Raw genomic sequence first — 12,001 nt, 5'->3', positions numbered from 1 at the left:
GAAATTAAAAAGCTTCAGAGAGGTAAATTTTAAAAGATTCAGGAATCTAACAAGTCTATCTAATCATTTGGGAGATCCATGGTTTCCCAGACCAAGACTACACCCTGGGTTACCAGAGATCTTCAGTTATAAAATCTGGCTTCTTACAAAGCCTAAAACATCCTAAAAATATTCAGGAATTTAGGGCTTGGTCCATGGGCCACAGACTCGATATGAGAAGATACATATCAGCCAAATACAAATTATGCTGGAGTAAAAACAAAGTTATTGGGCTATATAAAGAGGTAAGTGAAAGAAATATAAGGCCAAATCCTATTCCATCTATTAGGTGCATGTCGCAGGACACTTCCGTGCCCTGCTCCTAGGGAGTCTTGGACTTACGGGGGGAGGTGTGTCGTAGTGCACTTTGGTGCCCTGCTTCTACAAAGAGGTACAGGTGCAGGTTGCTGGGGCAACTGCAGTTGGTCAGCTGATCAGAAAGGGGCAGGGCCTGACCTATATAAATGATCCAGGCTGAGGCCAGGGAGTTCAGTCCCCTACTAGCAGCCGAGGAAGCGGGAGCTCTGCTGGGAAGAGGCAAAGAAGCCTGATGGCCTGAGCAGCTTCTGCGGGACGATACGAGGTGGAGGAAACCCTGGTAGGGATATGAATGATGGTTAGCCAGTTTGGCTTGGAATTTATGTTGTAGACCAGGATCGTGCATTTCCTGTTTTTGTAGTTGTATAAGACCGGAGGACTGGATGAGGCTATAAGGGGTTGGAGGAGGCCTCATAGGGGCTCCACGGTAGCATGGAGACCCAGCACCAGATAGGGTGCAGCGTTTTGGGGTGTATCGACCCCGGCCCCAGTGTGGGCAGTGTCGTGAGAGGAGTCCCAGTGCGGGTTATGAGAGTAAGAAAGGCCCCAGGGCAGGCAAGAGCACGGAGAAAGGCCCCAGGGCAGGTGGCAGCCACAGGACAAGCCAGAGAGCACCCATGAGGGCACGGGCAATGGAGAAAGACAAGCCAGAGGATCCGTGAGGGCACGGGTGACTGTAGGACCTATGCGTAGCCGCAGAGATTATAGTGTAAGTGTTATCGAAGGCAGGGCACCGTGCCAAAGAGGGTAAAAAGGCAGCCTCCCTTTAACAATATCAACATCAAAGATGTGGCGGGCGAGATACAGAGGGTGCATTGAAACCAATTTGGCAAGGTAAGGGGGGCACTAGGGGAGTTGACGGCCACCCCTAGGTCATGCCCTGTCACAGTGCAGAAGTAAATTTAATGCAAAAATCTAGAACTCTTGGTTCAGAGTAAGTAAGTAAATTTAGGCACTTAAGTATGATCCTATGCCAACCTGCTGAAAAACTGCCAGTACAAAAGTTGGGTGGGTTGTCTTCTTCCTTGCTACTTTTTTGTGATTTATTCTTAAGGCTGAGATAACAGCATGTTAGAAAAGTGGATGTATTAATGGATTTTCATGGACTCAAACTGAGTAGATTGGGTTTGCATTTAGACAGTGAATTTAAGGGCCTACCAGATGGAGTAGGATCTGTTCCCTTGTGAGCTGTGATACCAGGTTAGATTAGATGAGCTGGTGGTCTATTCTGACCTTAGTCTCAACTGAATTTATGCACATTTCGAGGAAAACTTTCCTAAGGAAGAGAGTAAACCCACTAGTAACCCACTCATTAATACCAAGAGGGTTCCCACATGAGTGATTCCTGATTATCTCAACAGCAAGGATACATCATGAAGACAGCAGTCTCTAAGGCAGCCACAAAACAATTTTAGGTTAGAACCAGCACGTTGACTTTTCCCTGGGATGTTACTGAAAGCCACAGCAAATCACTGGGTGCATCCACATGTGCAATTAATGTAAAGCAATAAACTCCAGCACAGTTTACACCAGAGTTTATTGCTCCTGGACACTACATTTATACACGTGCCTGGAACTGCAGCACATTGAGCCAGGTTAGAGCAACGTCAGCTGGCAGGGGTCCTGGTGGGGGGAGTCCCTGCATTGAAATACCCTCATGCCCCAGCCCACCAGCATCTAGACATGCATTGCTGTGCAGTAAAGAATGCCACTATAGGATAGTACTTGTGTTTACAAGTACTAACCTACAGTGGAGTTAACTGCTTTACTGCAGTCTAATAGGGCCTTATGTATAGAGGCTGAGACTTTACTACAGAGCTAATTAAGTAGTTCCACAGTAAATGTCTTATGTAGATGTGTCCACTGAACAATAGTTTAATGCTTCCAATGTCAATCTTCTCTTCATAGATGAACTGTAGTGTCCGTTGCTTGCTTCAGTATGTGAATGGTCCCAAGGTGTAGAGCTCCATGTAGAGCTCATCCTGTCAATGCACACATCAGCTGTGCTTAATAAGGAGGGAATCGTGTGAAGCCAGAGATGTGGTTCTCATGAGTTTTATCCTTAAAGAACTTTCATGAAAGAAAACAATTTATATAGTTTGCATGGATATATGTAGATATAGGTGGCAACAGCTGGATGCAGCCTAGGAAAAGAAACATTGTGATTCCTCTTTTTAAATCAAGCCTATAATTCACCTCTGTGAGAACTGCTAGTGACTACATTTGCCAGAATCAATTGGTACATGGTTTTTGGGCTGCTTTGAAGACAAAAGCGATTAAATTGAGGCTAAGCTAGAAACTGCCAGTAAATAAAGCAGTATCTTGGAACAAATGCTACATATTCTGTTCCCACACTCCCTTTTCTATCCATGGCTGGTGTGCCAAAATTCACTTCCATTTTGGGTTTCAGTATTCAAGGTTTCTAACCATTGTTTAACTTTGCACATGGACAATGACTATTAAGCCTTCTACACATCCACACTGTATCTTACCATAAACACGAACTGTTGTGTTAACAGATTTGATTGATGGTCCACTCTTCACATAGCAGGTATACTGGCCTTTATCAATATCACGTACTTTGTCAACAACTAGAATACTGTAAAAAATATTAGCTTCTGTATTTTTTTGGTCAATGCGTTGGATTACAGAACCTCTCTTGTTTGCCTAGGAAGAAAATAAAAATAAATATTAAGTCACAGGGGGAAATGTATTATTATTTAAATTGTAGCAGCATCCAATATATTCTAAGCAATTTCCAAATACAGAAGAAGAGAGGCCTCACAGGAGCTGTGTAAGTCTCATGGGGGCCAGCAGCAAACCCTGTTGCATCCCTGGCTGCTATGATGAATTTAATGAACCTAGGCTGCTAATAGTTATGTGGAAGGCATTATAGGGATTGCTGATGGAACCCGAGGTCCATGGGCAAATTTACAGGAGACAAAGGTATTAACATAAGAAGGAAAGAACTGCGAAAACAATATAGGAGAAGTGACTAGGTTTGGCAAGAGAATAGGGTGGAACTGAAGATAATCTGAAGCTAAGGAGTTATTTCCTGTGAATCCCCCCCAGCCTTTGGCCTCAAAGTTTATTTAACCCAGGGACATTGTTATTGTCTTGTAAACAGTGAGAACCCTTAAGTTACCATCTAAATAAAAACAAAGCAGTATTTCATAGGGTGAAGTGTGATGTTAAATTAGGCTCAGTAAGGTAAGAAGGTGCCGATATAACACACCAATACAGCACGCTTAGAGCATTTTTGGTTGTTAAGTTATTTATTTCCAACTTGGAAAATGCCTGTGAAAACAGCTATAGTGTGTTAAAAGCTGCTGCATCAATCTTTCTTTTAAAATGTAATCATAATTTTGGCTTGTGATTAGGCACAATGAGTGACATAATAAATGATTGTGACTTGAATCAGCGACATAAATCAAACTGACATGAAAGGACTGGGAGTTGTAAACCTTAAACTAATGTCAAATTTCTTATCAGCTTAATACGGACTCCCTGGCAGTTGTTTCATAAATGACAAATATTTATGAGGATGCTCCCAATTTGGGGGAGGGGAAGTACATTCAAGATCATTCTTGTAGTTGTCAAAACAAGAGGATTGTTCATGTGACACTTAACAAATGAGATCTTGGCTAGCTGAATTGTAATATCTTTTCTAAACATGCTTGAGCTGGGTGCCTGACTGTCTGCCAGGCCTTTAAATGAATGTGCTGAGAAAGACAGTCTAACTGAAAACTTTTTTTTGACACAAAAGAGACTCCTGCCTGGCATTGGGTGATAAATTTCTATCATTTCACCAAATCCAAAGAGAAGTTCCCAAGGCTAAAACAATTCTTATGCTCACTCACAATTATGCAATATACCAGAGTACATTGTGTAAACATGTTTACTGATTCAATTAAGCAAAAAAGAAAAAAAAAATAAGAAAAGCATTAAAAGACATGTCAGTGAGGGTCACAACAATGGAATTCAAAGCATCACAAGCATTTCAAGCCAAAATTCCTATTGGGAATGCTTGCTAATGGCATTCTCTTTTGGAAAACAGCTATGATTTCTTCATGCAGATCAAAGCACTAACCTCTCCAGGATAACTCCAGGTCATCTGAACTCTTGTGTTCCAGGCTGCAGCAACAGTACAGTTAATTGCAAGGCTGTCCCCTTTCAACAGTTTGACCAGACTTGGGGTGCTTAACTGGACATCAAAAATTGTGTTGGCTACATAACACACAGAGAAAGAAAAAATTAACAACCTTACAAAAATACAATGCTGTGTTTGAATGGCAGTGATAGTAATATGCTACTCACTTTGTCGGTGTGTTAGATATTTTGTACTGTACTTATGCCCATCAATGATTGTCTCACAGCTAAGGAGCCCAATGAATTTATATGTTGCTTTGGGGATAATAAAGCCTTTCGTACTGTCCCAGATTATTGTCTTCCCATCAGGATTCAGAGTCTCTAGTGGGATCTGAAAATTAAGAACATAGTTTATATAAATTATCCTTTTATTTCCATAGAGCTCTTTGCCCAAAAGCCTGGGATTGCCCAATAAAAAGGAATTAAAATTAAGTCTAAAAATTGGCAAAGGAAAAATGGCAATATTTAATTACACACATTTTCCAGTAATTTTTTATCATCTCAAATTAAAGGAAAATCTGGGTAAAGAATCAGAATGTTTTATTTCTTTCTAAGATTACATTATTCATAAAAGGCTGTAATCTATTACACAATAGATTGACACTATCATTAGCGTAGGCGATTAGTCTGCAGTGCTATTGGTTTTCAGTTGGCAGCTAAAATGCTCATGTCGGAAACCTTTGCAATTAACTATCCTGGGGTTGCTATTGAAAAACAAATGCATGTTTTTTTCACTAGAGGTGACAGGCTAATTTCATTTGCTGTCATTTTGTTCCTTTATCAATTCCAGCTGTAATTCATTTTGATGATTCGTGTTTTATACTGGCTTCTAAGAATCTTGGTTGTTCTTGGGAAAAAGTTTGAAAAACATGTGTTCCTTTTCGAAAGCTGACATGTCCTAGTATACAAACTACTTGATTTCCACGTAGCACAGTACGTGAATCTCGAGGTCACAAAGGTTTCTCATGGATAGTGATTGGGAACTGTAGTTTCGACTAGTATTACATTTTCAAAAGGGAATATGAATTTTAGTACCCACTTGAGACACTCTAACCTAATTTTTAACCTAATTTTTAGAGGGTCAGTGCTCAGATAGTGATTTATGAAAATCAGGCACATTTAAGGAATCTTAAGTTTGGGCCCTCAGAATTTAAGGACACCCAATTTATTAACTGTTTTTGAAACTTTTGGTCCAACAGTCTATTACAACCACTGGTTCATTTTGACAGTTATGAAATAAATCCCTGATTCCTAGGGAGGTTAAATTTTAAGAGCTTGTTTAGCTAAAGGAAGTATGTGCAATAAGAACAGAAGAATACCTTTCCCATCTCCACTGTGAGGCTAATACGTAATGATTGATTTAATTAATTAATATGAATTCATTCATACAAATATGAATTCTGGGCTACCATGGCTTGGGGAAGCCTTTGCTACAGGCTGAATCTCTCTCCAATAGTGTTCTAGCAGAACCCCTATGGGAATACAGCAATGAAAAACATTGGTTAATTTATATCTCCTACGGATTCAGCTAATATGGAAGTGAATATAAATGTCTTGACCATGTGGTAGTGAATTGGCTGAACTAAATCACAGGTATATTTGTATTTAGCAACAGTAACAACAATAGAGTTCTTAGAATACAAGGCATTATCAAACATCAGCCAGGAGGCTGTAATGTAATGGACTGTACTCGGGTGTAGAGCACACAGTTCCCTTATGATGTGCATGCTTATTATAGCTTCTTATCAGATGTTGTAAAGATAAAGAATTCTATTTTACAGCAGCACTTTTGTGTTAACAGTAATTATTGTTCATTTTATTCATTCTCCATTTCTGTCTGACGAAATGGCAGGAGATGAGCAGAGGTGATCTCAAGGGCAGCTCTAGGCAAGTGCTGAATAGGCAGCACTGAGGGTGCCACATTTCTGAGGAAAGGCATTCCAGGCAGGAGGAAGCCATGCAATCACAAACCCCCACCCTTTGGGTATTCTTCCCTAACGGCTTGGCTGCAGGATGGATGGAACTAGCCAGGAGATAAGTTCTCTGTTCAAAGAGAGGGAAAGGAAAGAAATGCAGTGAGGCTGCTGACAGGCAACTGTTAGGGTTAAAGCTAGATCCTTGGCTTGACAGCAGAAGGTACATGCAGACATACATTCTTTTTCTACAACACTATTGTACCTATTTGCAGGCATGTGTATCAAAAATGTGTAATTCTGCCTTAAAAAGTGGCCTTAGGAAAACAGCATTGCAACTAAGTTCCACAATCACTGTCCTTCCTTGTTTTCCGAAGAGCAAGATTTTTGTTATAGTAACCAAAAGGCACTCATAATACTTCATGGTGACAAGAACAGGATAATTAGAAAGCAAAAAAGGTCTTATTTTTGCATGGAGCATGATACTTCTATCCTGTTTTGACTCTGCAGGTTTTTGTTAAAATGAAACCCACAAACACATCACTTGTTGATCTGATACCTCTTAAAAATTATAAGGGCTATATATGAGGCTTGGGGACTTTATTAAATATATGGGTGTAGACAAATTTTACCCTTTAAGTCCTTCCAAAGGGCACTTCCATTTTACGGCCCTACACCCCTCTGTACTTGCTGTTTTACCTTATCAGATCACCTTCTATACTCACTCTTGTTCTGCCAGTGTCCCTACTCCATGACCTGCAAGTAATTTCATCTTTCTGTTCGCCTGTGACCTGCATGTCCACCTTCACTACAGTTTTCTCTGTGCTGCCTGAAGATACTATTCTGAACTAGATACTACACTCTACTCTTGCAAATGACCCCACGTCCACAGCACTGCCTGCAAGAAACAACCCATGACTGAGTTTTTGAAAAAGAGATGAAAAGATCCAGATCATTGAGCTGTTGTTGTTTTTATTGTAGTACCTTGGTTCTCATCATAGTCCAAGACCCCAATATGTCAGGCATTGTACAAACATAGAACAAAAAAAGACAGTAACCACAAAAAACTTAGAGTCTAAGCATAAAAACAAGTGACCACAAATAGATACAGACAGATAGACAGGGAGAGTACAAGGACACCATGAAACAATACTGGTTAGCATTGCCTAGGTAAACACAGGACATATTATCATTGTTACTTATATAGTCACCATCACAATAGCAGCTGATTTATTCTTGTCCTTTTACCTTCTTTCTTTCTTTGCATCTTGCTTCAAGTTAAGTCCTAAATTCTTTAAATCATGGATCACATCTTACTATTTCTTCAGCCTCTATCATAATGTGGTTCTTCTCTGTAGTCTTTTGAAACTAACACAGTGCAATAATCAGGGCACAGTGGCAAAGCTGTCAAGGCATCTTGCTACAACTCCACAGGTATGCTTCCAGTCCTTGCTCTGGATTTACAAAAGTCACTCTTAAGCTACCCAGATATGAATGAGTACCTAATCTTTCAGGCTGGGGTGTCAAAGGCAAGCAGATAAGATAATTAGGTCATTCACTTGTTCTCTGTTGGTCAGGGAAACGAAACAGCCCAATGGGCCACTAGGTTCAGGTTGACTTCGCCTTCACTTCCCTGACAATATAACAAGATTTCAAATCTATGGATGTATTAGAAGATAAGTTTTCCATATGTTTTATAAAAATAGAATATGTTTCCTCTCTGAGAAAAAGGAGAACTTGATTCCCACCTCCCTGCTGGGCCCCCCTCGGGCCCTGGGAGAGACACGCCTGGGCCAGGGGTTAGCTAGGAGTTAGTTAGGGTACTTCTGGAGAGGCTGGACGTGTTCAAGTCCGCTGGTCCGGACGATCTTCACCCTAGGGTTCTACAGGAACTGGCCGAGGTCATTGCGGGACCCCTGGCGTGGCTCTATGAGCACTCGTGGTGCTCTGGTGAGGTGCCGGAGGACTGGAAGAGGGCCAATGTGGTCCCTATCTTCAAAAAGGGAAAAAAAGAGGACCCGGGAAATTACAGGCCAGTTAGTCTTACCTCAATCCCGGGTAAGCTCTTTGAAAAAATTATCCTGGCACACATCCAGGAGGGCCTTGCGGGGGAATGCATGCTCAGGGGCAACCAACATGGGTTCATCAGTGGCAGGTCTTGTCAGACCAACCTGGTGGCCTTTTACGATCAGGTCACCAAATCATTAGACGCAGGGGTTGCTGTGGATGTAGTCTTTCTGGACTTCCGGAAGGCTTTCGACACTGTCTCTCACCCTGTCCTCATCAAAAAGCTGGGAGACTGTGGTGTCGATGCCCACACGGTCAAATGGGTCGCCAACTGGTTGAAGGGCCGCACCCAGAGGGTGGTAGTGGATGGGTTCTTCTCGACCTGGAAGGACGTGGGCAGTGGGGTTCCGCAGGGCTCGGTCCTCGGGCCCGCACTGTTCAACATCTTCATCAGTGACTTGGATGAGGGGGTAGAAAGCACCCTGTTCAAGTTTGCTGATGACACTAAGATGTGGGGGGATGTGGGTGCACTAGAAGGGTGCAATAGGCTACAAGCTGACCTTGACAGGTTGCAACGGTGGGCGGATGAGAATAGGATGGGGTTTAACACTGATAAGTGCAAGGTGTTGCACATGGAGAGGAAGAACCGGCACCACACTTACAGGTTGGGGAACTCCCCTCTTGCCAGCACGGAGACGGAAAAGGATCTTGGAGTCGTCATTGACTCCACGATGAACATGGGCCGGCAGTGTGGGGAGGCAGTCAAGAAGGCCAACCGTACCCTGTCATGCATCCACAGATGCATCTCGAGCAGGTCCAGGGAGGTGATCCTCCCCCTCTATGCGGCACTGGTCAGGCCGCAGCTGGAGTACTGCGTCCAGTTCTGGGCGCCACACTTCAAGAGGGACGTGAACGATATAGAAAGAGTTCAGAGGAGGGCCACTCGTATGATCGGGGGTCAGCAGGGCAGGCCTTATGAGGAGAGGCTACGGGACCTGAACCTGTTTAGCCTCCACAAGAGAAGGTTAAGGGGGGACCTTGTGGCCTGCTACAAACTGGTCGGGGGGATCAGCAGGTATTGGGGAAGTCCCTGTTCCCCCGTGCGCTGCCAGGAGTGACCAGGAATAACGGTCACAAGCTGGCGGAGGGTAAGTTTAGATTAGATATTAGGAGGCGCTACTTCACAGTCAGGGCGGCTAGGGCCTGGAACCGGCTTCCAGGGGAAGTGGTGCAGGCTCCTAGCCTGGGGATTTTTAAAAGAAAGTTAGATGAGCACCTTGCCGGGGTCATCTGACCCCGGTGCTCTTTCCTGCCAAGGCAGGGGGTCGGACTAGATGATCTACCTAGGTCCCTTCCGACTGTAGCTACTATGAAACTATGAAACTATAAGAGTGAGGTAGGCATTCATAAGCTAAAGCAATCAAATCTTTCTGGTCATAATTCTACATACAGCTATAAGTTTTTCTTTTTATTATCAAGTGTGGTTATCCCTGTGTTCTAATACCATTGCTCGCTTTCTCTGCAAGAAGAGAGGAAAAGAAGAACAGAAATGGAAACCAAAACACTGATATATAAATGGTGATGGTAAATCAAGCTAAGAGGAAGAGGGGCGGGAAATGTATATTGCAGCTGCTGTGGTACCTGTTTGAACTCTGTGCTCCCCATCAAAATCACCAAAAGATATATAAAATTTGTATCCACAGCCAACTTAGCAAAAACTAATTCCAAATCCAAGTGTCCAGAACCGTAAGTGGCCCTACTACTGGCAAACATCCTTCACCCGCACCCGGGGCTTCAGATGTTTCCAAAACCTTTGGCAGGCATCCTACTTCCAGGCCCACGCCTGGAGGTTTGGGGTTTGGAGGCCCCCAAGTTTTGATTGCCTTTAGCCATAAGGCCCTTGGAGCATGCAAGGAATGGTAGCTTTAAATGACCCCCTTTAGAAGCTATAGATCTGGTCGGTGTGTAAATCAAGGACCTAAGAAGTAAAAAGTTCTTCCTATTACTGATTCTGAAGGCTCCTTCTTTTTTGGGTATGGATACCATCTTGTCCAATACGTATCCACTGAGCCACACTAACTCAAGGTTAGAGCAACACACCATTTCAAAAGAATTGAAGTAAAGCTGCAGTTGAATCTTTGTCATCCTTGAAACTAAACTGTAACAATATTAAAAGGAACAAAGTGCTGTGGATGGTATTCACGTGTCTTCAGGACTGAACCCATTCACACAGGGAGGACTCTCATAGATGATACCACTATGACTAAGAAGCTTTCCTTTGACTTCCTGGCAATATAGGATACAGAACTAATGTCTCTATAATGCTTTTCTAATTAAAAGGTTCACAGTATGGGAACACAGACTTCTTCCTTTATTGCTAAATAATAATACAAAATGTTGGTTTTACCAGCTATCCAGAAGTAGTACTTGAAGTTGTGAAATGCATTTAAAATCTCTCTTAATTGCTATGGGAACAAAAGATTGCTGTAGTCCTTGCACATGGGGTTTCACAGAATGACAAATAAACCACTACAATGGTCTAAGGAATTGTAGTTTACATAATCCAGGAATTTCTGGCATGAATTAGGGAGACATTGCAGCCCTGGAATGCAAAACTTACACGTAACCAAATCCTTTGGTTAGAACTTTGTTCCCTTAAAAATAGTGGTAGATCTGCTTCTAGTGGTACATGACTATGATTCCTGCACCACAAATTCCAGCTACAAGTGCAGTGGGTATTCAAAGATAGTAAGAAAGCATTGGTACATTAAATACATTGAGGTTTAAAATCCAATGTGTTTTTGACTCCTCAACTTCCAAAATATAAATCCTAGACTCCCACTTTACAACATACACACTGCAGCCACAGCCAGTGCTCCATTCATTCATTTCTGTGTAGTCCATCTCCAGTTCACATTGTACGACAGAATTGTGATTTGGCATCAAAATTCTTTCCATTGTGCCTGACACCCTGGCCTCAGCTCTGGCTGGGGCACCTTTTAGACACTGTCCTGGGGTGTTATCACACCTCCAGGGGTGCCCTTCTGCCTCAAGCTTCTCTCGGCCATTTGCTGCTTGACTGCTGAGAACCAGCGGAGATGTTCTAGGGCCTGCGGCACCTCCGCATCACCTGTCCCTCCCAGGTCTGGCCACCTCACAGCAGAGGAGATTCTGCCAGCTAGAAGAATCACACCCTTGTCCAATTATGCACTCAGAAAAGATAAATCCCCACTTCTAGAGAAGAGGCCTAACTATATGGTCTGAAATCACTCTTACCCTGAAAATACGTAAGTTATAAAAGATAGCCGGAAGAGTTCTTATAAAAACAGAAGTAAACATAAGAAATCAGTATCCATAGATACAGACAGATATATAAGAAAAAAATAAACAAGGGGAAATATCAAAACAACAATCTAACCTTACCCTGCATCTTAAACCTAAGCTTACAGCTCCTACCCAGCTCAACAGGTTAGAAAGCAGCTTCTGCCTCTGAGCTTCTGGCCGGGACATCCTGGAGGTTCTCCTGTGTACTTTACTCAGCTTGCTGGCTGAGGGCCTCAAGCCATTCCCTATGC

General features: G+C 42.7%; 1 protein-coding gene across 2 annotated transcripts in view; it reads right to left on the bottom strand.

Annotated features, from left to right (window-relative positions):
• Positions 1-12,001, bottom strand: part of FLT1 (fms related receptor tyrosine kinase 1) — a 155,907-nt gene that overhangs the window by 101,523 nt on the left and 42,383 nt on the right. For both annotated transcript variants that reach the window (XM_090028283.1, XM_090028293.1), the window contains exons 5-7: positions 4,675-4,837; positions 4,448-4,584; positions 2,850-3,024 (exon numbers count right to left, since the gene is read on the bottom strand). In XM_090028283.1, coding sequence (XP_089884409.1) covers positions 2,850-3,024; positions 4,448-4,584; positions 4,675-4,837 — 475 coding nt within the window. The remainder of the gene's footprint in view (positions 1-2,849; positions 3,025-4,447; positions 4,585-4,674; positions 4,838-12,001) is intronic.

This window comes from Crocodylus siamensis, chromosome 1 (genome assembly GCF_052110815.1).
Source record: "Crocodylus siamensis isolate JL-2025a chromosome 1, ASM5211081v1, whole genome shotgun sequence".
Classification (NCBI taxonomy): Eukaryota; Metazoa; Chordata; order Crocodylia; family Crocodylidae; genus Crocodylus; species Crocodylus siamensis.
Note: the sequence above shows the minus strand (reverse complement) of the source record. Positions and strands in the feature narration are given on the sequence as shown.